Raw genomic sequence first — 27,390 nt, 5'->3', positions numbered from 1 at the left:
ATGGGGTGCCTATAACCAGCCAATTTGGGGGGCTAGAGAATAAGAAGGCAGAGGACTCCCACTAGCCATGGCCTCGCCCCTGACTGTGATGACCTCAAACGACTCAACTCGCTTCTTTTCCTAATTTTCTCCCAACATCATAAAGATGCCCCTTTACATTTTGTGACGCAAAGTGAAAAGAACAGTCGTACTGTTCTTGTTTGGTCTCTTCTTCCAAATGAAAATAGATTCATTTTTCTTCAACATCACTCATGCTACATCCATTTCGGTGCAGTGCTTGCATACATGCACATATGTGTGTGTTGTGTACTTTGTATGTGAACTGTACCCGTATGGCTTTCAATGGTGACCTTGGATTGATGGAATGATAGAGGTCATTTAGATAAAAAGTACTTGGTCTACACTCTTCATACCACTCAAAATGATTTAACTCCATGAAAATTCTCAATGCATAGGACTGTTGGATTCTTTCTGACCAGCAGATTGGCAATTAACTTGTGTGTGTGTGTGTGTGTTTTAAATGACCATAAATCCAGGGGAAAAAAAAAATCATTAATGAGTTGAAAATGAGTTTTTGACCCGTTTCCAGTTCATTAAAGCTTTTGTGAACCCAGTCCAGCATTTACAAAAGCCAGAAGTTTGCCTCAACTGTTTAGCCCAATTACGGCCCGCACTGAGTAGTCGGGATAAAAGTTCACCAAGGGTTCATTATCTTGCACTTACATCTCCTGGAAATTCTAATTACTGTCAGCTTATTTGGTTGCTTTTTGACTGCATTTCATAATTGCTAAAGCTTATCATATCCACAACACACAATTAGCACATAAAAAAAGTTACTATATTTGGTACATAAAAATATACAACGTTACACAAGAAGCACGAAACAAACAAAAAAAAAAGCGAACACAAGGAAGCAAACGAACCATATCAAATTATATGGGAAAGAGTTCTTCGTCTTACCTATGTTTAAACTCTTTATTTCTTTATAGAAAGAAAACAGAAGGAAAAAAGAACAAACAGTTAGCTGAAGAATTGATGATAAAGCAAACATGACATTTTTTTTTGTTTCTTGCATTAAGACTTCCCCCACCCCAAGGCAGTCTTTCCTTTTTCCCCTCTGACAGCTGCTACCTCAATTACTTGGGAAGGACCCCCAAATTTGGACTCCTCCAGGCCACTGGGAAATCAGGACAAGCATGCCTGGATTCTCTGACAGGCAATGTGGCTGTCATGTGACACAGGCGGCAACAGGTGAAACAGGACTTCTGGCTAATGAAGGGATGGCAGGTAGGTTACAGCTTGGGTGACACCGATTGTTGGCAGTAATGGTTCCTGTAAGTGTGCTGGTGCAAGGATTCCAACCCAAGTTCAAGGTCAGCTGCAAAGAGCCCTGTGATTCATTTGCAATGTCTGTCCTGGGTGTGGAGGGAGTGTGTCACATCTGTACCACCCATTTGTCATTGGTGTCTTACAGGGTCTGTGGCACCTAAGGAGTCCCTGTCCACACCAGACAGCCGCTCGCTGGGCAAAGGCTCTGCTGAACGTGAAAGCCAGAACCATTTCCTGTCTCTGCTCTGTGCCTCCTCCCTCCCCCACCCCATTTGCATATGTGGGACCCCCCCAACGGGCATTCTTTCTCACAGTAACACCCAAGACTGCCACTACGGGTCAGAATGAAATTCATAGGCGACAACATCCTCTTGTGATCGGAGCCAAAGACTCCATTTAGCATTCATTTTTGAAGAACCTGGAAAAGTTTGGTTGCTTTTTCTTCAAAGGACAAAAACTACATTTCAAGTTCAACAGGAAACTAGCTGAAAACTAATACCAGGGAGAGGAGGAGAGAGAGTCGGGAAAGCTGCTCCCCATTCCTGAGGCTCCCAGGTCAAGGGGATGAACCCCTGACCCTTCAGTCCTTTCCAGCTGAGGGAAGAGGTTTCAGGGGAGCACACAAGAGTTCAGTGCCCTGATTCCTGTTTGGGTGCAGCCCGGCCTCTGCCGGGGGCCATCATTAGTGGTGGGTTTGCACAGGGATTACATTTTTATATTTTATTCTAACGTGTTAGTTTTTGCTAAAAAAAAAAAAAAGTTAATTAAATGATGCTGATAACTCCTGAGCTCTGACTGACATAGTGCAATTTAAGATTCATTCTGCAAAGCCTGGTGTGTCAGGGTGCAGCCGGGAATTCTCGCGTCTATTTTATATTGCTTAATGAAAGTGAAATGTTATCTGCCACCAGTGGTAGACATATTTGGCTCTTAATTATTGAAATATCAATTCCACTTTTTTTAAGTCAAGATTTTGTGAAAAGACTGGATGGGATTTGGGTTTGCAGACCTGACCTACTTCTTTCCGGAGAACATCTGCTTTAAGTTGATTAATATAGTATCTATGTTGGGGGAAGGAGAGAGGAAGGGGCATGGGATCGAGTCACTGGAGAGCAGAGAGTCCGAATGATCACATGGATATGAGCTTTGGATGAAGGTTGAGGTCACTTCTACTCTGGTCCAGGGTCATTAACAGGTTGGGTGCTTAGTAGGCAACAAACCAAAATCGCAGCATCATTGAGTCAGCCCATGCAGACGAGGAGAGATGCCCTACTTACAGGGACAGGCCTTGACTCTGTGAGCACGGCCTCCATAGCACAACCTTTAGGTGTACCCTCCAAGGAAAAAGTGGCGTCTCTGATATAAGAATTGAGATGGATTATGTCTGCTCACAGCAGAGTCCCAGTGACCCCTCTGCGAAGCCTGTGGAGCCTCTCCTGGCCATCTCAGCCTGTCTCACAGAGCTGTCATCACACTGTCCTATGATTTATGTTTGTGTGCTTGTCTTCCTCACTTCTCTGTGAACAGGATGGGACTTACTCATCTCTGTGTTGAAGGTACTTAGCAGAGAGTCCAGGAGAGACTGGGGGCTTCCTGAGCACAGGAAGCATGGACTGCAGCTGCTTTAGCCTTAAGTGCAGGCAAACCCTGCCTGGGTTAGCTCGAGCCCTCCTGTTCTGCTCAGGACAGAGACACAATTGCAATTTGCTGAGACTCATGTTGCTTATCATTCCAACTTCAACTTTTTTTTTTTTCCCTGTTTTTTGATGGTAGTGTACTAACTCAAGTAGTTTGAGTTGGAGTAGATTTGGTTTAGCTTGAGAAGGATGCACTTCAGCACCTAGTTAAATTGTTAGTTAAGTTATTGCTAGTTGTTCTGGTCTAAAAATGGCTTTTGGGGATGCTCTGACCTACTGTTGCATTCCTACAGCCTCATTCTGAGGAATGTGGTACCTAGTGTAGGATTCCAGTCCCAGAGGACACCAATGACATATTGGTCAGTGAGCATCAATTCAGAGTATTTAGATTATTCATGGCACAAGAAAATTTGAAATGTCCAGGCATGCTACAAAGATAAGAGTTTTCCCTGAAGTTTATAACTTTCTCATCTTACACATTACCAACAATCAATGGCCAACATGAAAGAAAGTTTCCTACTTCATTGATAATCTGGAGCAAGTTTTGATTAGCCACACTGGGGGAAAGACTAGAATATCTTTTTATCCTTTCTGCAGATAGTGAAAGTAAAAAGTAACTCTCATATCATATTAAAAAACAATCAAGGAGTATGGAGCTAAAAAGCGTAGGAAAACAAGTTTCACGAACATGTAACAGGCTAAAGCAAAAATACTAGGTTGTTTGCTGAATTTCGTGATGTGTGTGCTGATTGCTGCCTCTTAAAAAACTTGTCATTTGTTTCATTTTCTCATCCCAAATAACATTGTTTCTTTCATTTTTAAAAAAGTTTCTGGGGCTGGGGAGATAGCTCAGTAGGTAGAGTGCTTGCCTTGTAAGCACAAGGCCCTGGGTTCGATCCCTAGCACCCCCCAAAAATTTTTTTTCTATTCATAATTTTGCTTTTTTTTTTTCTTTCTTAGAAGGAGACCCCAAAACTACATTGGCTTCAGGCACCAAGAAATCTGGGTTGTCAATGATAAAAAGTCTTTGAAAATGGTGCCAAGTACTATCCAAAATTTTATGGAGTCCTGGTGGCTGTAATTATTCTGCTCTGGGTGTTTTGTTATCTTTTCCTTCCTGACCCCCGTCTTCACAGCCTGACTGCAGGGCAAGTTGGCATCTCTAACTGCAGCTGCGAGTCCTTCTAGCATTTGGCTTCCCATCTGGGGAGGCCCGCTCTGGTGGACTCCAGGTGCAGCCTGTCTTTGGACTCCTGTGTCTTCGCCTTCTTTCCTGGACTCCCGCTTTCCCACGTTTCCGTCCCCTCCAGCACTGACACATCTGGCTGGGATAACTCCCTCTCTAGATCTTCCCTAATGCAAGAAGCCCTGGACCCATCCTAAGAGCACCGTAAGAATGGCAGCAGGGAGAAGGCGGTTCACCCAGAAAAAAAAAAAAAAAGCCTATTGAATGTTATAATAAAAATTTATGTTTGAAAAATAAAAAGAATAATTTAAAAATTCCAAACATGAAAGAATAAGTGCAATCGATTCTTAGGCTTGTTAAAAGGGGCCACATCGGAAGAAGGTAGAGAGCCAGTGTCCCACCTCTTACCATTTACTGCCTTGGATTGGGGTCCAGGTCCTAAGATGTTCTCCAACTGGGGAGACAGGAAGGATTTTTCTACCAGAGGAATTCACCCTAAGATGTGAGAGCCTAGAAAAGGTACTCTTCCTTCTCCTAGTCCTGGGGTTCCCAAGGACCACTTAGAGAGGGAGATGATTCTAAGAAGGGAAGGACTGCTAAGGAGGGATCTTGGAGTTTTGGGGGAGCGGGTGTTGAAAATGTGCTAAATCAAAGAATGTAGGCAGTAATCACTTCACCAAGAGGAGGCTCTTTCTAGCACCAGAAGTTACTGAGTGTGTGGAATTCAGTCTTGGCATGTTTTGTGCAGGTAAAGGAATGGGGGAGGGGACAGGAGAGCGAGAGAGCCTGAATCCCAATTCTGAGGCGCAGCTCTGGGGTGGGTAAGGGGATGGGGTGGGCACTGATTCCCCAAATTGAATCATTCAGCTGCCAACTCACAATGGAGAGAAGACACAAGCAAGACAGGTCTCTTCCTCCCCCACCCCTTGGCTGGTTGCTGTTTTGAAGAGAGGGGATTGACAGCCCTTTGTTTTCAGGTATGTAGTGGGAAGAAAAGAAGAATCCAACCCATGTTCTTATAAAAGCTTAACTTCTAATCGGCTCTGGGTTCCTGGCTGATGAGAGCAAGAACAAGTCTAAAGGCAGTTAAGGAAGAAGAAAAAACCCAACCACAGAGCAGCAGAGGGAAAGCGGGAGCCACGTTCCTTCCAGCTGTCCTTCATGTCACCATGTGGGTGTGGTGTGGTTTGTTCTTGTTGGGCCATTAGATTGTCCCATTAGTACTGTGGCCTCTACAGTATGAGAGACATGGACTCAAAGACCAATTCTGACAAGAGGGAAGAGACTGGTTCTTTAACTCATGCTTCCTATCTTGAGCACCTCGGGTAGGCTGGGCATGGCATTCAGGGACAAAGGTGACCAAGGTATCTGTTCTACAGAAGTGCATACCAGGTCCTAAGATTTAGACACAACTGCAGTGCCTGGCACAGTCGAGGCTCCCAGGAAGACTCAGCAGAAGTACTGACCTTGGTGGTAGCCAGGACACTGAGATCTCTTCCACAGGAGCCTCGAGGATACCGACGTCCAAGTGTGACCTGCGGCGACTTCTTCTAAATCTTGCATGAGACAGCAGAGGCAGCTACAGGAGGTGCCATCAGCCTCTATGTGACTCAGGCCAAAATCCTGGCACCCTTGAGTCTTTTCTCTTTCTTCATTCCTTACACCGGCCCCACAGCAAATCTTACCAGATTTACTTGGAAAATATTTCCCCGCGGGAGCATGTCCACATCTCTTCTGCTATCGTCCTAGTCCCAAGCCCTGGACCATCACCGCTGCCTCCCTGTGGGTTCCCTGGCTCCACTTCTGCCTGCCTGTTGTCCATCCTCCATGTAACAGTGCAGCCAACTTTTAAAAAGGCCAGTCCCATCCTCTCAACTCCACCCCTCTCCCTGCTTCACCCACCAAGAAAGCACTTGTCTGTGTTCAGAAGTCTCGAGGCATCAGCGCCATGCCCACCTCCCTGATCTCCTCTCAGGATGCTCCCCTGACCTCACCATCACCCAGACACGCTGGACTTCTGTCACCATCCCTTCAATAAGCCAGTTATTGGCTGGCATGGGGGCTTCTGGAATCCCTTCCCCCAGATCTCCCCATGGCTGACCTTGTATTTGGGGATCAGCTCCAATGCCAGTTGGTATGAGAGTTTCCTCTGGCTACTATATCCCATGCAGGCCCCTGATTCCCCTGACCCCACTAGGCCCTAGATCTTACACTAATAAGTTTCCTTTAAAGTATGTAGTGATACTTGAAATTATTTTTTTATTTGTCTGCATTGATTTGTTTTGGGACCCTTATTAGGCTCCAAATGTAACAGCTGGGACTTTACTCTCCCTCTGTGTTTTCCCCTGTTCTCAAGTCTTGGTGTACACAGACTTAGTTCTCCCTGTCTTTTATAGCTCCTCCTGTGGGTTGAGGGTCTGGAATCAGCTATCTTGGGAAAAGCATATCTATGAACTTTTCTTTTGCAGGGGTGAGGTGGGGTGTCAGTATTTTCCCAGCAGAGTGGAGTCTACTTCAGGCTCAGTAGCAAGCAATGACCAGGAGCAATCTACCCAGGCAAGAAGTTACCTAGCAAGACCTGATGAAATTGTGCTACTTCTTATCCTCGTGAATGTGCAAAGATCTGGAAAATTTAGAGAGAACTGGTGCACTAAGGCACTTGATAGAAAGTTGTAACTAGTGAATGAACATTAGTGGTTCTCAAGCTTCAGTGTGCATCAGAATCTTCTACCGAACTTCACAAAAATAAAAGACACCTTGGACCTTTACCTTGTGTCCTTTGGGGATGGAAAGCCATTACCCTTGTTGGTAAATCAGTTGTTGACAATAGCGATCAAATCTGTGTATGGTGTGTCTTACATACACGAAGCATTTCCCCGAATCCTTAGTTCATTCTAGGCTTAGGTTTTGAAGCACGTGGACTATACATTCTCTGGAGAACCCAAGTGTGTTTGTTCATTTACCGTAACTCCAAGATGCTGGTCACATTTCGAGAGGGAAAGATGCGCCGGATGTAATTGAAGTCACCAACGTAGAGGCTCCCATCGATTCCCACAGCCAGGGCCACTGGGGCCAGCAGCTTGTTGCCCTCTGCAAGGCCATTGCAGCTGGGACAGGAAATGCTCCGGCGGCGGCCATTGCCCATGATGCTGGTGATGATGGCGGGCTGCTGCGTCAGGAACTGGTTTTCCCCAGTGCCTTTGTGTAGGATTCCTGGGGAGGGGAGGTGAAGGGAAGTGGTCACCACAGCTCTCTGGGGAGGACACTTGTATTGGCCTACTAAGGGTGAGGGGGAGTGATGGAGAAGAGAAAAATGAGGAAACCTCTCTTTTGGTAGCTCTCCCGTTTCTTTATGGGAATGAGAGAGCTTCTATGGCAGGGGCATCCCCAAATGCTATGGTGCAAGGTAAGATAACATTTGTAGGGACAAATAAAGTCCAAGGGAGGACAAGGCTGATGAGCTGGGAAAACCATCCCAATGTTACTGACATTTAAAAGGAGAAATTTTGGTGGGGAAACTTATGAAAAATGGTAGCGGGAAGGGGAAGGGCTCCCCCTGCAATGTCAAGGTTGGAGAGAAGGTTCCAGAAAAGACAAAAGGCTATAGGTGGGACAGGAGATGTGCTCACATACCACTCTTTACGTTGAGGATGTGGTGCTTGTCCAGCGACCAGCCACCGAGGTTGGAAGGGTCCAGCTCAAAGCCCTGGAGGAGGGCTGTCCTCTTCTCCCAGAGGATTAGACTGGGGCAGGTCTCATACTCGAAGCCCACAGACACTGCAGGACAAAGGGTGGGCAGAGTGGGAGAAAAGAGAGTTGACCTGATTACTCCAGAGCTCCCCAGCAAGAAAGAGGAACACAGGTCCATGAGGTAAAAACTCTGCCCCCAAAACTCACTCAGGGGCAGGCCGATTGCTTTTTTCTTTGTGATTCCATTAAATTCAGATTTCAAGTTGAACTCGACCTTGAAACTTTACACAATTGTACTCTGTAGGGAGGGAAAGACCTCTGCAAAGAACAACTGGCTTTCAAAAATGACCCCAGTGACGTGGATGGAAGAGAGGAATCATTAAAAACCTGGAGCTGAATGACTCTCCTTCGGAGACGGATGGGAGACTGTCTCTCGGCCTGAAGTCTGGGGAATGTATGTGTCACATCTATTGTTATTTATTTTCGCCCCCTAGGACAAAGACCTTTGGAAGGATAGTGTTTCATCAATAAGGAGATTCTGGGGGCAACAGCTTGTGTGAGTTGAGGCTCTTTGTTCAGCAATTCCTCTGTACCTGCGGGTTCTGCATTCATGGATTCAACCAACCATGGATCAAGAACAATTTTTAAAAATTGTGTATGTACTGAACATGTACAGAATTTTTTCTTGTCATTATTCCCTAAACAATACAGTATAATAATTATTTGCCTGACATATACATCATATTAGGTACTGTAAGTACTCTGGCTGTGATTTAGCATAGCCGGGGAAGATGTGCAAAGGTTCTATACAAATACTGTGCTATTTTATTAAAGGGACTTGAGCATCCTCAGGGTTTACTCTCCCTGGGGTGCTGTGGAATGGGAATTGGTGGACTCTGAGGGATGACTGTGTGTTCACTCAATATTCCAGAAAGTACCACCAATAAGGGGTCCAGTCTGTCAGGCATATGAAAGTTCACTGGGGAACAGGATTCAAAAACTTGTTCACAAAACACTTGATTTGCTACACAGACAAATGGGAGAGGGAGGAGAAATGGACGTTCATCTTAGTTTGGTTCCAGCCTTATGCCTTGAGGCTCCATTTTCCCCATGAGTCCAGCAAGCTAAGGAGAGACCCAGTTTCTTAGAGATGTGGTGAGGATAGATGAGGAGAAGTGCTGAGACCCCTTGCATTTCTAATTGGAACACTGCTCTTGAAATATAAGGCATTGTTATTATTGCCGTTCCTAGTACATTAGACTCTTAACTATGTGTATCACCTTTGGGGATTCTCTGCGGCTTTTTAAAAATCCTGAGATGCAGAAGTGTCGATAAGAATTGAGGGTACACTGCATTTTATTTAAGAAGCAAATCCCCCCCCACCCCCTCCATATTTCCTAGTTTGTCCTCTGAAAATGACAAGAGACAGGGACCAACACAAAAGCAAAGAGGGCTGCTGGTGGCAGCTTGTGGCCCTGGTGCATTATTCCTCTCTGGAGAGAACAGGGCTCCCTGCAGAGACGGCTGGAGCTGGAGCCAGGGCTGAGCAAGAGAGAACAGGCCATTTAACCCAATGGGACAGCAATGAGGGAGTCAAACTCCACTAGGGTCACGTCAAGAGATTCTGGAGTCAGTGTGCAGAGGCTCCCAGTGACCAAAGGGTGGGACCTGCTGACCATGAGTTAGGATGAGGATGCCATCAAATAGAAACAGTAGGACTATTTCAGTCCACGAGATCATGAAGTTATTTAAAATATGTTAATCTGCCCCCCTTGGAGGAGGAACCGACTGATTATATGGAAAATTAGTAAATAAAGGGAAAGACACTTTTGTCCTTTCTTTCCTATTGGAACTGTACCTCAAATAATCACGTAGTTAATGAGGAAGCATCTCTGTATCAAAACATTTCCAATAATAGACGAAAAAGTAATTACAGAATTAAAATATCATTTTACAATCACTAATAACCTCAAAGACTTAAACCAGGAGCATGTGTCGTTTCTGAAATCAGGAAAGACACACAGCCCAACGCTCCTGATGGAAGAACACAGTGCCACCTGTCAAACTGTCCTGCCAAAAAGGAAATCAAACCCAAACCAGGAAAACCTCAAGATCCAACTGTCAATCTACAGGAGATTACAGGGGACAGAGGAACTGGTTAAACGGCTACCATCATACAATCAGGAGACAAAAACACACTTCAGGAAACAGATTTTGGGAAATTCTACAGGTGAACATCCTAGGTTCTTCAATAAATAGAGGTTAAGAAAAGAGAGATGCCAAGTAAGATTTAAAATTTTTAAACAATTTGAGAGAAACCAGCCAATTACAAAAGGTAGATCCTTTTGGATTTGATTCAAATAAATGAAATATTAATGTTTTATGATATTTAGGAGACAACTGAAATATTGGATAATAACAGGCTATTAGATGATATTAAGAAATTGTGATTTGTGGTGATAGCATGGTTATGTTTTCCTGAGAGGCATTCTAAAGTATTCCAGATGACAGAATGTCATCTTCAGAAACATATGAGAGGCAGGCAGGAGGCTGAGGGCATGGAAGTAGCTGGATCACATGGGGTGTATTGTCATGTTCAGTCTCCTTGCTGATATTGGCTAAAGCCAGATATGATACTTCTCTGATTAGCTGGTGGTATACTTTGGTTGTTGTTGTTGTTTTTTTTTTTTTTTTTTGGTACCAGGGATTGAATTTAGGGGCACTTGACCATTAAGCCACATCCCCAGCCCTATTTTGTATTTTATTTAGAGAGGGGTCTCACTGAGTTACTTAGCCCTTAGCTTTTACTGTGGCTGGCTTTGAACTCATGATCCTCCTGCCTCAACCTCCTGAGCTGTTGGGATTACACAGGCATGCGCCACCATACCTGGCTATTGGTGGTATCCTTAATATTAATTGCATTAGATTCTTCCATAACTTCTGCTGCCTTCATTAAGTCACCAACTCCATTCATTGGTGAAGCCAACTGCTGGGGCCACATCCTGAGCACGTGTAACCTGCTGGCCCCAGGAGCTGAGATGACTCTTGCCCTCCCTCCTCTGCCCTGTGGGGATCTCAGCAATGTCCACTTGGGTTATTGAGACATCACCTAAGACAAAGGACTTAGCACACTGCCCTCTGCACCAAGGGAATGGTGGATAACACTGGCTGCCGAAGAATTACAGGGAACTTCCTGAGTGTGCTGGTTTCTGGTGTTGGTTCTTGACTCCCAGTTCTAAAAGAAAGCAGGAGTCTGGGTTTGATCCATTCTCAGATGACTTTCCTCAAGTGGGATGCTTTCAGGTAGAATTCCACAGTGCATGTCTCTGGTAACCACAGGACCCTTCTCTCAGGGTGAGCTTTCCTGGTCGCAGGGGTGTGGGGGCGGGGCACAGCATGTGATTTAACCCTGGGACACAGCACTGTGCTTTCAGCTCTGCAGTCCTAAGGCCTCATCCCAGGTGCATCCTGTGCCACTTGCAAATGCTCTCTCTGGAGCGTGCCCTAGTCCTTGCCTGCTTCTGTGCCTTCACTTCCAATACCCCTGGGGTCCACTACACACCAACCTCACTGGTCTTCTCTGTACTCTAACACATCCCACTCTTCCGTCCGCCTGCAATGCTCTCTTTCTGGTTTTGATAAGGCTCCTTGTCATTCAAGCCTGCACTTCGATGTCACCTTGCTGAGAAGCCTTCCCCGAATGCCCATCCAGGGAGGTGTTCCGCCCCACCCCCAGCGTGTGCCATTTCTGTCTTCTTATTAGCACTTACCATGACTTGGTACTGCCTCGCCCATCTGAGTTTCATACCTCAGTCCCCCACTAGAGCACAGACCCTGTGGAAGAGGAATCTTGTCTGTCTTACTGACCTTTGTGTATTTATCTACTAGAACAGTGCTTGGCATATACTAGGACCTCAATTAATAGTGACGGAATGAACACATGTCTAAATCCACGAACTAGTAAGTGGTGGAAATGAAAACTTACCCACAGCATCTGAGAGTCCATACACCCTTTGCCCATAAGCATCTGTCTTATCCCAGATGAAGGTGTAGGCCAGGTTGGGAGATGCTTGGAAGGACTTCTGGAAGAGATGTCCCTCTACAGCAACCATCAGGTGAACCCTGATGAGGTTTAAGGGCACTGTGGACTGGGTCATGGTGATCTTCAGCAGCGACTTGTACCCTGCGGTTCTCGAGCTCAGATAACGAAGCTTCACATTGGAGCCAGGAAGCTCGATTTCTTCATGAAGAACCTGGAGGGGAGGCAGATGGTCTCTGGACTCTATCAAACACACCTCTGCAGGTAAACAGTCTGCAACCTTGCGCTGCCTCGGGAAGCTCCACACCTGAAGTGGGTGTGTGAACTGCTTTCCCCGGCAGAGAAAGAAGAAAAGAAAATCAACCGAAACTTCATCCTGCACTGTGGAGCGAAGGGACTGAGGTTATGATTTTTGGATTAATAATTATTCTTGGTCACTGTTGCGTTTCTTTTGAAAAAAAAACCACACTGTTGGCAAAAGATGTAAATAAGAACAGCAGGCTTTATTGCTGGCTGCATGCGAGGAGGCCACGAGAGGCCGTAATTATATGAACCTGAGACTTCCAGTGACAATAGGTGTAAAGCAACAGGGAGGCCATGATGTGCCCTCTGTCCTAACACTGATGTAGATCATTAAAGTGCCTCTTATCATGTATCTCTGTGACCAACAGGAATAAAAGCAATTTGCAGGTGGGCTGCACATATGTATATTATTTTTATTTTATTAAACCTCCAGTGACTGCCAAAGACTTGAACGGCTATCTGCAAACACCCAGAACGTTCAGGAAGGAGTCAAACCTCTGTTTGCAGCGCTATATATTTTATTGTGCTCCTATTTTTTGGTCCCTTTCCTCCAGTATTAGTTTCTGGCTCCTCAGGAAGACATGATGGGAGGAAGGCCGCCGGTTGGCTTTGGTTTGGGAAGTGCCCAGCGTCCCACCCTGCGCGCAGCTCCTACCTGGGTCTCAGGCACGATGGGATTCTGCCCAGGGGCAGCGCTGAAGAAGGTGGACAGAGGGGAGGAGATGATGATTGGATCGGGCCGGACAAAGCCGCTGAGGTCACAGCTGGGGATGGAGTTCTCCTCGGTCTTCATCACCAGCGTGTCCATGGCGTAAAAGCTGTTCCACGGCAGCCACACGGTGCGCTCCTGGCTCATGAAGGGGGCTCGCTCAAAGTGCAAGGTCAGGGCGGCGCCCCCGTTGGCGATCAGGTCAAATCTGCAGAGGGGTAAATGGGTTCGCTGAGGGGCTGGACTCACCTTCCCACACCTTCCCGGTGCCCTTCCCCGAAGGCCGTGGAAGGAGCAAAGTGCAGAGAAGAATCAGGGTTTTGGAGGCAGGTGCACTAGGAATCCAAGACTCTCACTTACTAGTTGTATGGCTGTGGGTAAGTTAATAACCCTTGCTGAGCCCAAGTCTCCTCATCTGTATAATGAGAATAATGATACTGACACACACGGTGTCTGAAAGAATGAAATATGATATGTTCAGAGCAGGGGTGAGCAAACTATGTCCCCTGGGGTAAGCCTGGCCCACCACCTGTTTTGGCAAATAAAGTTTTATTGGTACACAGCTGTGTTCATTTGCTTATGTAAGCTCTATGGTTGCTTTCCTGCCACAGTGACAGTGCTGAGTTGTGGCAGCAGAAGCCACATGGCCAGCAAAGCCTAAACTATTTACTCCCTGGTCCTTTTCAGAATGTTTGTTGACCTCTGGTGTAAAGCACTTAGCACAGCGTGAGGCTGAGAGAAGGGTTTAATAGACAGTGTGGTTACAATGGCCTGGTGCTAGGACACAGGCGGGGGCTCACAGCGCCATGCTTGGAGCCAAACTCTGTTCTGCTTCTGTCTCTGGCAATGGTTCTTCAACTGTGTTCCTGCTTGTTCCTCATGAGCTGGGTGGAGGTGATCCACCAGGAGAGTAAAGATACAAAAGCCCTGCTTTTCCTATTCTACAGAAAGGTAGGAGGTTAACAGAGAGTATCCCCGCCTCCAGTTTTCAGTGGTACTCTTCTGGAATCCCAGCTTTTTTGGGGAAGCAGCTTTTCTGTCCTGCTTCCATCAGGATCCCTAGTGCCTGGATCAGAGTGAAAGTGTTTGGATAGCTGGCTTCGCCCAACTCTGGTAACACGATTGCTGTTTCCTAACAGATGTAAAATGAATGAACAAGGACCACATAGATATGAAGGTCAATATCAGAGCACACTTAGAATGACAGTTTACACATGAATCTGTTTATGTGTTTACTTCCTGGGTATGCAAGCTGCTGGGGAAGGTTTTGCATAGGCTGTACAAGAGAGCCAAATGCCTCGAAGCAACATGGTTTCTAACTGGCATCAAAGAATCAGTTTAAGAGTTTGTGACTGATTCTGTACTTGATAACAGATTGTGGGATTCCTTGGAGCATTCCCCAACATGACCTGGGACTGCTTGGCTTTTCAACCTGTGCAAACTGAAGAGTCACTGATCCAGGAGTTTGAATAGATGATCTGGGAGGTAGATTTGGACCCTAATTAGTCCAGGAGCATCTGAGAGGGACAGAGGAGTAGAAGGGACAATAGCCGACCCAGGACTCTGAAGTGTCTTGTGTTGTTTCATAGGACTTTACAGAAACCGACTCAAGGATGTTCTTCACAAGCACTGACTTCCAAGAATGAACAAGGCCCAACAGATCCTTGCGTGGCCCAAGTTAACCATTCCAGTGCTTTTGAGTAATTACATTTGGCTATAGGGAAACCTATGAGTGAGTTACCAGACAGGTAGTGACTGCAGCTGATCTCCCACTTATGCTGGTATAACTTATGAGTTTTGAACTTTACAAGGCTGTGAAAGTGGTATGCAGTCAGTAGACGTACTTCACATCTGATCTCTTCCTGGGCTACCAGTGTGCAGTTCAACAGTGCCTTGTGATGCAGGGCAGAGGCAGTGAGCCGGGGCTCCTAGTCAGCCACTCCATCACCAGGGCAAACCACCCCGGGCCTGCTGTGCACTGTGTTGCTAAGCAGGGATGTTTGGTAGGTCAGGTATAGTTCATGTATTTTCGACTTATGATATTTCAATTTATGATGAGCTTGGAATGTAACACACTGTAAGTTGAAGAGCATTGGTACTGAGGATTCGATATGAATCCTTAGACCCTTTCTTTGGGTTTCAGCGTTGGAACAATAAGGTGGGGTTACTGTGGGCTGGTGGTTTTTAAAAATGCCTGCAAGGCTACCTTAGGACAGTAGGGAATAACTAGACTCCTCGCAGTTCTTACCTCCATGCTATGGCCAGGATTTTCCAGAGTTTGGTTTTATAGAAAAAGGGTTACATTAGACTTATGGTGACGGAACCTGGCTTCCTTTGCAACAGCTAGGACAGCTGTGTGTGTACGCGTTTCCAGTCCAGAGTCAGTGTCTCCCCTTCCTACAGACTTCCATCTTCTATGTGTTTAACTTTCAACTTGATGCCCGGTAGATTCAGGCATAGGCAGCGCTTTCCTCTCGGAAGGGGCTGCACGGGTGCATGTTTCCAATCAGAAGTTAACTGGGGAACGCTGCCTCCTTCACACAGCAGGGAGACTGCTAAATGTACCTAATTAGACTTCTCTGATTACAGCCCACCCCCTCAAAACTGTAGCGAAAACAACACAGCTCCTAGAGCCACAGCTGAAAGCAGAAGGGGATCACTACAGGACACTGAGTCGTGTGGATTCTTGTCACCCTGCACTGCCTTTGATTTAAAATCGGAGTTAGTTTCTAAGAAACCACCTTCCCTCCTTTCTAGAATCTGCCCCCACCCCTAGCACACACAGAACAGCATTTGTTTTCTGGTTTGGATACCACACCAAAAAACACAAAGCGTCTCGAGGAATCCTCCCTTAGGTCTCTGGTCGGGTGGGCGATCCAGCCCACAAAGGGGCCACGTGACTTGGAGTCACGTGACTCTTTGCCTCCCCGCTCAGTCCTGAGCAGGCCCCAGCCCCACAGTGCTACTTACGTGCCATCCTGGCGGGTGATGGTGTAGCCATACTTTGGGTACTTAACAAAAGACACATTCACACCGACCAGGGGAGTCCCATCCGTAGTCACTACTTGACCTCGGATAAGAGATACCAAGCTGAAAGAGACAGAAACATAGATCTCTGAGCCACACGCAGGAGAAATACAAGCAAGGGGTGGCTGAGTTCCTCGTCCTCCTTGGTACTGTCCCCTCAGGTGCACCTGGTCCCCAGGCAAGGAGAAGACCTTCAACATCAACTTGTAGCTCCACACAACCGTGCCTGGCAGAGGGACAGGCAGAGGGGAAGTTCAATGCTTTGCTTTGCCTAAGAACAAAAATACTGATATTTGAGATAAAATCCCTCGGCCGCCTCGCCTGTCCCTGGGCTGGGCAATGGGTCTCCTGTGTGCTTCTCTCTAGCCTTGGCCGTGCTCTATTGCTTCCTGCAGTCTGGCTTCTGCTTGGCCCGAGCTCCAGGCTGCCCCCAGCCCTCACGTGCATGCCTTCGCCTGGCACACGGAGCATTATGCTCGGGTGAGAGCTTCCCCATCTGGCTGCTCACTTCCTAATTTGGCACTGTGCTCCTCCTCCCGGCTGGGAGTCGGGGGTGCGGGGCAGCACACACAGGTTTTTTTTAATGATGTACACGTACGTCGTTGTTGCTGCCCTCCAAGAGCAAAATTTCTCACCATCCATAAAAGCCCGAGGAAAAGAGAACATTGGAGATATATTTCTTTCTGGTGGAAATAGCTTGGGTTCTGAATTGCATGTAGCTACATATTTTTCTCCTGTCAAGTTCCTACTGTCCTGGGGGGGTGGGTGGTTGAAATCTGATCCACCTTTTTTTTTTTTTCCTTCTGGTGTTTGTTAGGGAAAACTCCTTTCTGTCCAGACCACAGTAACTAGAATTTTCCCAAGAATACCAATTTCCAAAAAACTACCTCTGGGAAACCCTATAAAGCCACAGAGATGCTACAATACAGCTTGAGTATTCCTTATCCGAAATACTTGGACCCAGAGGTGTTCAGGCTTTGGATTTTTTCAGATTTTGGAATATTTGCATATACATAATGAGATATCTTGGGGATGGGACTCAAGTCTCAATACAAAATTCATTTATGCTTCATATATATCTTATACACATAGCCCAAAGATGATTTGATAACAATATTTTTAATAATTTTGTGCATGAAATAAATTTTCATGGTATGGAATTTTCCACTTGGGGGTGCCATGCTGGTGCTTAAATATTTGGGATTTTGCTGCATTTCAAATTTTGAACTTTGGGGTTAAGAATGCTCACCCTGTATTCTACTGTCACCTGAATTCTCTAGGCTTCATGGAGAAAGGAGACAATGAGAAGCACCACATCTTGGCCTTGAAGACACAGGGCAATTTGGCGAAAGCAGAGAGGCTCTCAGGCTCCCAGGTTGCTGGACACACTCCCAATTTCTGAAGTAGGTAATCAGGCTGACCCATTCTTTGCCAGAAGCTTGTCAAGATTTTTGGAATGCATTTACTTTTGCGATCCCAAGTGTCCTGCAAACTGGAGGGAGGCTGTCTCCAAGCATCTCTCTTTCTATTAGTAATACCCCCCACTGTTCAACTCCAACCCTTTGACGATCTCAGGGGTGTTTAGACTGTTCCACTGACAGCTCTAATTGTCTGCTACTGGCTGCCTAACAAATGAATCTCATTTTTAGCTAGTTCCAACCACAATGCTAGAGCCTTTTGAAAGTAGAAAACTAATTTATGAAAATAATCCTTTTGTTCAATTCCATTTTCTTATCTTAGCTCAGACTAAGATTTCTTTAGGGCCTTACCAGACACTATTTTAAAATCGATGATGTGTGTTGATGACCACAAGGTACACAGTGCTTGTGATGAGAAAACAAAATCCCGAGCACATTCCACAGTGGGTTTCTTCCCCCATTCTATTTTTTTTCTTTTTTTTAACAACTGCTATTTCTTTTAAATCAGGCCTATAGCAAGACTTTGCAGTGCACCATAGGAATAAAAGGGTTGGGCTGCCCGAGATTTCTACCCATCTATTTTTCTAATTCCTCATTGTTGCTGGCTTTCTATCGTTTCTAGGCAGCCAATTTGCAGAAAAGATTCAGCTAAGACATGCTATCAGTTCATTTCTATTTATGATTATTGATGTGTAACAATTATCACATTATCTAGATAGTGAGATCCGCTCTATAAATTATAGTGGTGGAGTCAAGGCATTTCAGTTATTTTTGTATGCCATTATCTAGGGAACGCCTTTGAGAAGTCTTGAATTAAGTTCCTTTTTACTCCTAGCTTTGTCCTTCATTATTTCTCAGGCGATGATGTACTGAAATTCACATGCTTACTGAACTTTGGCCTGTGTCTTGGAGTGTAATTCGGTACTGCATGATCCACGTGGACCAGCTAGGGAGTGGACCACCAGAGTCCAGAAATTTCTCCATGGCAACTTTATTTGGCTCAGATCTCTGGGCTGGTATAATTCCCCCCAAATTCTGGGGTCCCTGCCGCCCCTACATATTGGCTCTCGCTTGAGGTGCCTTCTGGAAATGGTCACTGTTGCTGGGGAAGAGGAGAGGAAATTAGAAGGTAGTGCTAAAGGAAGGGGATGAAAAGGAAATGCTGGGATTTAGGGTGGAAATAATGACGTGTAAACTAGGGAGCAGACTGCCCACCAACTCCACCGAAATGCCGTGGCCTTGTGCGAGACCCAGCCACGAGTCTTCGGCAAGACGAGTTACGTTCATAATGAAAAGGAAACATACGAGAAACCCTCCAGAGGCAGAAGTTATGAACCAGGGGAAACACTTCCTTTTGATTTTTTTTGGTCACAGAGTCGTGTTTTGTTTCTTTACTTATTTACTGAGAGGTTCTTCTACTAAACCAGCAACATGCCGTGTGTAGAATATAATGCTATTCTAATTGGACTAATCTAGAAAATAAGGTTTATGAGCCCAATGTGTGACCCAGTTAGGAAGTGTCAGGACGGAAACAGAAGAGGGTTGAGATTATGATTTCTTTTGTATTATTATTTATTTTTCTACGTTATGTTTGGTAAAACCAGAACAGAGAAGCTAACTAAAGTTGTTGGCCTAAGGTGACCTCTTTAAGCATTCTAGTCAAAACAGCTGCCAAGAACTGGGACAGCCCAACTTTCCAGAAGGTTCTAGGAGGCAGCAGAATGGGCTGCACCAACAACTACCCCTTCCCTCACCACCCGGGTTAGGCTCTCTCAAGGAGAGGTGGGGACAGTCACGGCCCATGAGTCCAAAATAGGAGTGCCAAGAGAATCACAGATTAAGCTCCTGTGAAAAGTAAAGTCTGGTATTTCCTTTCCTGCTGGGCTGGATAAGCAGCAAGCTCAGGAGCCTTCCTGAGGATGGAGGCTGCGAGAGGAGAAGGGGCAAGGGGAAGAGGAGGCCAGCACGTTTCGGAGGAATATCCTCTGGGGTTCTGTTCCATAGGAGGGCACAGAGACTGGACACTGTATTGCAAAATAGCCCAAAGAGAGGGTTCTGAATGTTCCTATTATAAAGAAATGACAAATGTTTAAGGTGATGGATATTCTAATTTGCCACATTTGATCATTTCATAATGTATGAATGAATCAAAATGCTATATTATGCCCCATGAATGTGTACCAAATATGTATTATTAATATGTCAGCCAAAAAAATTCAAAGTTTAGAAAAGAAATGGAGAGAGAGAGAGAGAGAGAGAGAGAGAGAGAGAGAGAGAGAGAGAGAGAAACGGTGCCTGTTGGATCTGTCAGAAGGACAAGTGGGTAAGGGGGCCAGAACCATTGTGCTCAAGTTCTTAGATGCTGGAGGTTTTGTGGAAGAGGACCCCAGCAGTTTTGTTCCCTTCATGAAGGGGCACAGAGATGGAGTGGAGTACCACCAAGAAGACCTTGTCCCCATGTCTTATACCACCAAACGGGGATCTGGGCCCATGGAGATGGAGATCGGTCATGCCCAGCCAGGCCCCTGCTGTCCCTTCTCTCTACCCTCAGAATCACAAGGGGCACCCGGAAGGGAGGAGGGGTGGGTGGTTGGGAGGGGCTCAAGGTGGAGTCTTGCCTTTGCTCTCTGAAGGGAGGGGCCAAGTAGGTTACAAAATAAACCTAGAATTTGACCCTAGAATATTCATGAATCTCAAATGAGCAACCGAGAGCAAAAACAGACTGCAGGGAAGGGATGGCACAGTGCTGTGCACATGGTGGGCAGTGAGGGGGTGCCAGGCGCGGAGCTGCTGTGAGCATTCGAGGTCATTGCACAACATCTCTGGCTCATCTTCGGGGCTCTATAAGTTCTCCCCAATGGCACCACCTTAACTCCAAGATGCCAGAATGATAGGTTATGTTATCAACTTAATAATAGCTGTCAAAAACACTCTACTGAAGGAACTGTTTAAGCAGTGCTCAAACAAAAGTCACTCTCAGAGGCATTATAAAGGGATATTTAAAAGAATGACAAAAGTGTCATAAAATCAGAGATCATAACAATGATCTCAAAACCGGGGAATCAACAGGTATCTCCAGCAGGGCTGGCGTGAGGGTGGCCGAGTCCTACAGACTGAGCAGGACTCTGCTCCGGAGCCTGACCTGCAGGGAGGGAAGGACAGCTGCCCCCACTGGGCCCTTTTCAGGCCAACTGGGTCCATGGCAAAGGAGGAACTGGTGACCTCAGTGGCCTGCAGGGACACAGGGTGCCTACCTGCTGTTGAAGGGGTTGTCTCCAGGAATGATGTGGGTGCTGTCCTTGCCTGCTAAGAGCTTGATGCGGTCGTAGAAGGATTTCACAGCTGGCCAGTCCGTCTGGCCCTGCTGAATGATGTCCAGGGGGTCCCTGGAGCCCCGGCAGAGGGGGCTGCTCTGACAGGCCGTCTGCAGGCAGCAGTCGGGATCCAGACAGTCCACCAGGCCATCTGGAGGGGCAGAGGCAGAGCCAGGGTCAGTGGATTTCGTGGCACTAAGCCGCTTGGAGAGGCTAACCCTCGTCACCATCGCACTGTCCCCAGGGCCTTTAACTGGCAGGTTTCACACAGCAAGCCTAGTACCAGTCCAACCTACGTGCATAGAGAATAAAAGGCTGAAAGGACGTGATTGAAAACGTTGACAAATGCTTATCCCCAGGTAGTAGGTAAGCGGGTTTCTGTTGTTCCCTTTATTACTCGTCTCTGGAATGTCCTCCTTCTTCCACTATGCACAAGTGTTACTGGAGTGGTGGGAAACAAAAGTAAAAACTTTGCTTTTAAATCACATTGCACAAATAGCGACCTCTGGCCAGTTTTCAGGGGCCTGTGCTAATGAGAGCACAAGCAGTTGACATGCGTGGGACTCCTAAGTCTCACTTCCACGGAGAGAAGTATTCCATTCCTGCTCCCCTAAGCCAGCGAGGGAACTGTTGAGCAACTTGAAAAGCAGGTTCCGTGTGGGAGGTTTTCCAGATCATGTGGAGAAACGGCCTTGACCTGGGGACCTGAAAGTTAAGCCACCGATCCACCTGTTGCTTCCGGTTCTGCCTTCTTACCTCTGCAGGACTTCCAGCATTCTGATCTACCTGCCTAGAGTCCTGCCCCTTTCGTTCCCTTTCGTAGATGATCCCCACTTACCCGTCTATAATTCATAAACATGCATTTGCATGCCATTCCCTTGCTGGAAATAAAACAGTGAGCCAGGAATCATGGCGCTCGTCCTTAAAACGCTGACAGGATGGTGGAAGGAGCAGACAGGACAGGCTCATTGCTTGAGACCTGGTTTGGGTGTGGCCTCCTCATCCAGGAAGCCTTCCCGATGATTCCCATGGCCAGGTTAGTGTCATGGACGGCATGTTTGTGCCCCCAGATCCATATGTTGAGATTCTAAACCCAATCTAATGATACTAGGAAGTAGGGCCTTGGGAGGGAAATGGAAGGGGGGCCTGAGAGGGACTCGTGACCTTTAAACGAGACCTCTGAGAGTTCTCTGGCCCGCTTTCCACCCTGTGAGGGCCCAGGGAGGAAATGGTCATCTACAAACCAGGAAGATGGCTCTCACCAGACACCGAATCCACCAGCCTCTTGATCTTACGCTGCTCACCTTCTAGGACTGTGAGGAATAGGTGTTTGTTGTTTAAACCACAACAAACAAGCCTGTATGGAGGTTTTGTTACGGCAGCCCAAATTGATGGACACAGCTACTCCTGCTGTGTGCATCCCCGTACCAGAGAACGGCTCTGTGTTAAAATCCTGTGGGGAAAATCGAGGGCCCACACCAGACTCTCCAGAGACATCACCAGGCCATTTTAATCACGATCCTCAGGTGATTCTAATGCACAATAAAATCTAGAAATGGTTGTTGTTAACACTAACTTCCTTGTACTGGAATTAATTATCTCTTTATGCGTCCCTCCCTATCTGGAAATGAGCTCTGTGAGAAGAACAGTATCTTATTAATTTCTACATTCACGCCTTGCTTAGTGCCAAACACTAATGTTTGTTGAATGAATAAATGTTTCCCATTCCTCACGTCTGTTAGAGTTGAGGACTGGAAGGTTCAGGGCACGTTCCTCTCCTTGGAATTTCCTGTTAGAATGGATCTGTTGGCCAATCCTTATTCACTCTGCTGGGAATTGGTTGAGAATAACTTGCTTACAACTCCTGGATTTGATAGCAGACATTTTTCGGAGCCTAATCAGCATCATAGACGCAGGTTCTCAAACCCTCGGCTGTGCTGTGAGCAATACTTGTTCTAGAATGCTGAAATCAGAGGCCTGGTTGTGTGCTTTAAATTTACTACAATGTAATTTTTTGGCATTATGTTTTTTGTTTGGTTCCACTAATGAAATTGAAATATGTAATTTCACCGAAGTTCCACTATAATTTAGCAATTAATGTACAATTATTTAATGCATTACTTCCTTCTTAGCAAACAAACAAATTAGGAGTTTGCATGTTTTGCTTGGCTTTAAATGACTAAAACTAGCCTCTCATTTTCCACACGGGCAAATGCTGCTGTATGCCTTGTAACACATTAAGATTTACAAAATTTTCTAGAAATTCAGGCCTAGGAGAGTGAGCAAGCATGTGTACTTTCAATTTAGGAACTCTCCAAATCAAGGCTCCAAACATCTCAGCCAGATGTGCTGACTGAATCAGCTACTCCCCAGATCCGTGAAGACGCAGACCCCCAGAAAGACCCAGAAAGAGTACCACAGAATGAACTGTACCCAGTTGCAGGACTGAAGTCCCAGATCAGACCCACATCCTGTTGTCCAATCTGGTCTCAAGGACCATTGGCAAAATAAGAAAAAAGGAAAAAAAAAAAAAAAAAAAAAAGAAAGGAAAACTATAATGGAAAGAATTCTGCCTCGACCGTCACCTTCGACACACTGCTTTCTCTAGACAGAAATAGTCCATCACCGAATGCCTGCTTCAGCTTTTAAAAATAACCCACTGAGCTGCGTTGGCACTGCTTCATTCTGCAGCCGCAGAAACTTCCCAGGTGAGAAGAAACCCACAGTAGTTAGCATTATAGATTTCTTTTAAGGTCTTGAGCCTCTTCCCATTAGCTCTTCCATCCATCTCAGTGGCCTGTCCCTCCCCCTCCCGTCCATACACTACCCACTCCCTAGTACCAGCCTGAGGGCCTGTTTGGACTCAAGACCTTGAGAGAGTTTTCCCACCAAGTTCTGTGCACTCTCCTCCCCACCTACTCCTGTCTGTCACTCTTCCTGGGCTGGCAACTGCCTCCACCCGCAAAACCTCAATTTCCCCGCTGTTCTGTTGATTTTGGGTTTTTTATTCGAGAGCCTGTCTGTCTGGCAGGAGATGGCCTAAGCAGATCAGCAACTGCAGATGACAAACACTAAAAATGAAGAAAAAAGGTATCGATGATTTCCTGCTACATATTTACATGTACCTGCTCCAGAGACGGCACATCTGGGAATCTCTCAGTAAGTGCCAGCATACCTTCTGCCTACGATGACCTCATCATGCTGCGTGATTATGGGCGGCTGAGGCCCAACGCTTTCAGACGACACTGTGAACTTTAAATTGGCACTCCAATCTCCCAGTGGCCTGTCAGTCATGAGAATCGCATCTCCATGCCAGCAAGCCCCTTGGATGGAGTCTGACATTGCAATCTTCAGTAAATTACCCTGTCACTGACAATCTTGCAGTTATCTCGCAAACAATCAAGCAGCAATCAAACTGTTCTGAATCACCAGTTCAGGACCTAAGAGGCCTCCATTCAACAGCGGCGGGAAGCGGCCCGGCCCTTCTATGACATTGGGCGATTTCTTTATTTATTTTTCTCCCTACTTACTTGTTTGTCTGGTTGCCCTTCTCGTGGTGAGGGTGGTGGGAGAGGTTTGCAGGGGCCGAGGGGCCTGAGTCTGACTCAGCGGATATGGGGAAGCAACTTGGGGCTGCCCTGAGGGGCCGTAGTGATGGCATGAAACGTGGTCAAGGAGAAGTGTCTAGGTGCCTTCTGGCAAAGCCCATGCTAAGTCACGGCTCTAGCTGAAGTCTACACGCACGCATCGTAAGCTAATTGTAATGGCAATTTCAGGGAAGGGTGATGTGGGAGAAACTTTCTGGGGAAAAACTTTCTGGAAATAATACTGAGGCATTGTTTTTAATCCTACTGAAAAAGAAAATCAGAGAATCTCCTCTAACAGTCTGGCAATGCGAAGCGGAAATCAGGTTAGTTATTGCTGAATTGAATCCTTTGGATTATAAGTCCCAGGGTCAAAAGTCATAAATTCTACACAGAAGATATGTGCAGAGGTAAGAACTTGGTTTCTAGAACCAGATGGATGTAAGGTTGAAGTTCACCTTCCCTAGTCCCTAGCTGTGTGAGCTAGGGAAGTTAAACAACCTTGCTGAGTTCCAGTTTCTTGCCTTTAAAAAACTGAGCCAGCAGCTGGGCGTGGTGCCGCACACCTGTAATCCTGGCGGCTTGGGAGCCTGAGGCAGGAGGATTGCAAGTTCAAAGCCAGCCTTAGCAATTCAGTGAGGCTCTAAGCAAATTAATAAGATCCTGTCTCAAAATAAAAAGTAAAAAAGGGCTGGAGATGTGGTTCAATTGTTAAGTGATTCCTGGTACCAAAAACAAAAACAAAAACAAAAACAAAAAACACACCAACAAACAAAAAACAAAACAAAAAACTCACAAAAAACATAAACCAAAAAACAAAAAAAAGACTTAGTTATCACAGTGCATGTGTCATATAGGGTTACATGATAGGGAATAAATGATTACACACACACACACACACACACACACATACATACACATCTGTCTGGCAAATAGTATGTGTTTAATAAACCATAGGAACCTGCTGAAGATTTTTAACTCTCCTAGTTTATAAAATCTGTACATTTTTAAAATAGATAAAGTTAATATCCCCTTATAATTAGAGTCAGTCACTAGTAAGGGCTCTGGGCTGGTTGAATCTTGGCAAGCATGCTATGCTATGTTTCCAAATAGTGACAGGTTAGTAGCAATTAATAGTGATAACAGATGCAATAGATAGAGGAGCATTTTCATATGTTCTTGATTTAAACCTTCTTGGCAATTTTGCAAAACAGAATAATGTCACTCATCAATTTCAGACTCCGGTTTCTGGTTTGAATCTCAGAGTGGCTACTACCTAGCTGCTTCCTGGAGCAATTAACTGCTCCATGCCTCAGTTTCCCTAGGGTATAAATGATGATGGTGGTGATGTTAGAGAATTAGTTGATTCTTGGTTGCCTGTATCTGAGGTTTCCCTATTTGTGAATTCAACTAACCTTGGAGTCCTCTGACATTCTGTGTTGAACACATACAGATGATTTTCCTTGCAATTATTCCTTAAAAGATACATTGTAACAACTATTTACACAGTATGCTTATATCGTATTAGGTATTGTTAAGTCTCTGCAGATGATTTACAACCAACAGGAGGAAGTGTGTAGCTTTAAGTGCAAACACTACACCATCCGACATTTAGGCTTGGGCATCCAAGGGTCCTGGGATCAATCCCCTGGCTGATACGATGCATGATATCTAGAGCAGAGCCTGGTACAGAGCGCTCTGCATCTGCACTATCACATCCTACAGAGGGTGAGATGGGCATGGAGAGGATCAGCAAGGTACCCAAGTGACTGAGAAGTGGCTTGGATGGAAAGGGAAGGAGGGGAGTCTGAAGACAGCAGTGGGCCCACTCAGTAGGGGCAATGTGGGTGTCTGTGAGATTAGGTCACTTCTGCAGGCCCCTGTTCTCCTCCAGTTGGGAAATCATTTCGCTGGTCGACATGAGCATCTGTAAATGAATCGACGTGAGAAACTAGATAGCTGGAGATTTGTTTCTGGCAACCAGGTGGCTGAGGACCACACTATTCACTGGTGAGATTCAAGCCTCTCAGCTGTTCACACGGCCTAGGTGGCTCTTAGCTGTGCTGGCTGGAGGTTTGTGCCAGTCATTTCCAGCCCCTGTCTTGTTTGCTCTGCTAGAGTTTGAAGGAGTTCCTAGGTCGTGGAGAGACTGACGCCCAAGGCCTTGGTTGAGCCGAGGCCAGCACTCAGGGCGGTGGCCCCTGCCCACCGGGGCTGTAAAGCAGCTGCGGTCAGCATCTCGAGATTTCCAAGTTGGCTGAAACACGCACTTCTTTTTGCCTGCAGGAGACTGCCCAAGTCCTTGTGTCAACCCTCTTACAGCGAGGGTCCCATGTTCCTCTTTGACCTTTGTCAGCCGGGTAGTTTATGGAGAATCGGTTGGAAGCACTTTGTTCAGTTTTGGGAGTCCTTTGCTCCCTGCGGTTTGGTGTGCAGGTGACCCCCTTTCCCACCTGCATGAACTTTGTGGCTCTTTTAAGTATTAAAGTATTCAGAGAAACACCTAAATTGGCTTTTCTCAACTCCATTTTGTGACAGGGTGGCTCGAATTGGTACCAACAATCTACTGCGGGTGTCACGGATGGCTCTGGGGGTACCTAAAGGCAGCCCCAGGCTGAGGAGCAGTCAAAAGCTCAGATTTTAGAAATTAGCCCCACTTTGCCCAGACCGGGGTTTGAAGGGAAGCACCCCCCAAAATCAAATCTATCTGCCTACTCATCAGGTCAGGAGGCCATAAAGTGGATTGGCTAAAAACATGGGCTTTGAAGGGGAAAAGATGGCGTGGGCTGGGGGTGAATCTCGTGAAAATAGAAGGGAGACCAGTAGAGAAAGAAGATCAGGGGGAGGGAGGCGGCAAGGGAAAGAAGGAGTGGAGAACAAAACCGACCAAATTATGTTATATGCATGTATGAATGTGTCACAGTGAATCCCAGTATTACACATAACTGTAATGCACCCATAAAACTAAAAATAAATTGTTAAAAAACATGGGTTTTGAAGATTACCCTATGATTCTTTTATAAGATATTCAAGAACAGGCCAAGTCAAACAATTATGATGGAAAGTTAGAAATTGTAGCTGCCTTCATAAGGAGGTATTGCCTGGGAAAGGGCCCATGGGAACTTTCTTGAGGCTGGGCATGTTCTTGACACTC

General features: G+C 46.1%; 1 protein-coding gene across 9 annotated transcripts in view; it reads right to left on the bottom strand.

Moving 5' to 3' along the window:
• Tenm2 (teneurin transmembrane protein 2) overlaps window positions 1–27,390 on the bottom strand; it is a 621,032-nt gene that overhangs the window by 39,650 nt on the left and 553,992 nt on the right. For 8 of the 9 annotated variants that reach the window (XM_047555832.1, XM_047555823.1, XM_047555825.1 and 5 more), the window contains 7 exons: window positions 20,593–20,803; window positions 15,864–15,983; window positions 12,840–13,101; window positions 11,828–12,095; window positions 7,786–7,929; window positions 7,116–7,365; window positions 961–981 (listed from right to left, as the gene is read on the bottom strand). In XM_047555832.1, coding sequence (XP_047411788.1) covers window positions 961–981; window positions 7,116–7,365; window positions 7,786–7,929; window positions 11,828–12,095; window positions 12,840–13,101; window positions 15,864–15,983; window positions 20,593–20,803 — 1,276 coding nt within the window. The remainder of the gene's footprint in view (window positions 1–960; window positions 982–7,115; window positions 7,366–7,785; window positions 7,930–11,827; window positions 12,096–12,839; window positions 13,102–15,863; window positions 15,984–20,592; window positions 20,804–27,390) is intronic. The other variant, XM_047555824.1, reaches the window with a different exon arrangement.

Source organism: Sciurus carolinensis, chromosome 6 (assembly GCF_902686445.1).
Source record: "Sciurus carolinensis chromosome 6, mSciCar1.2, whole genome shotgun sequence".
NCBI classification, from domain to species: Eukaryota; Metazoa; Chordata; class Mammalia; order Rodentia; family Sciuridae; genus Sciurus; species Sciurus carolinensis.
The sequence above is the reverse complement of the archived record's forward strand: the minus strand, read 5'-3'. Positions and strand labels throughout refer to the sequence as shown.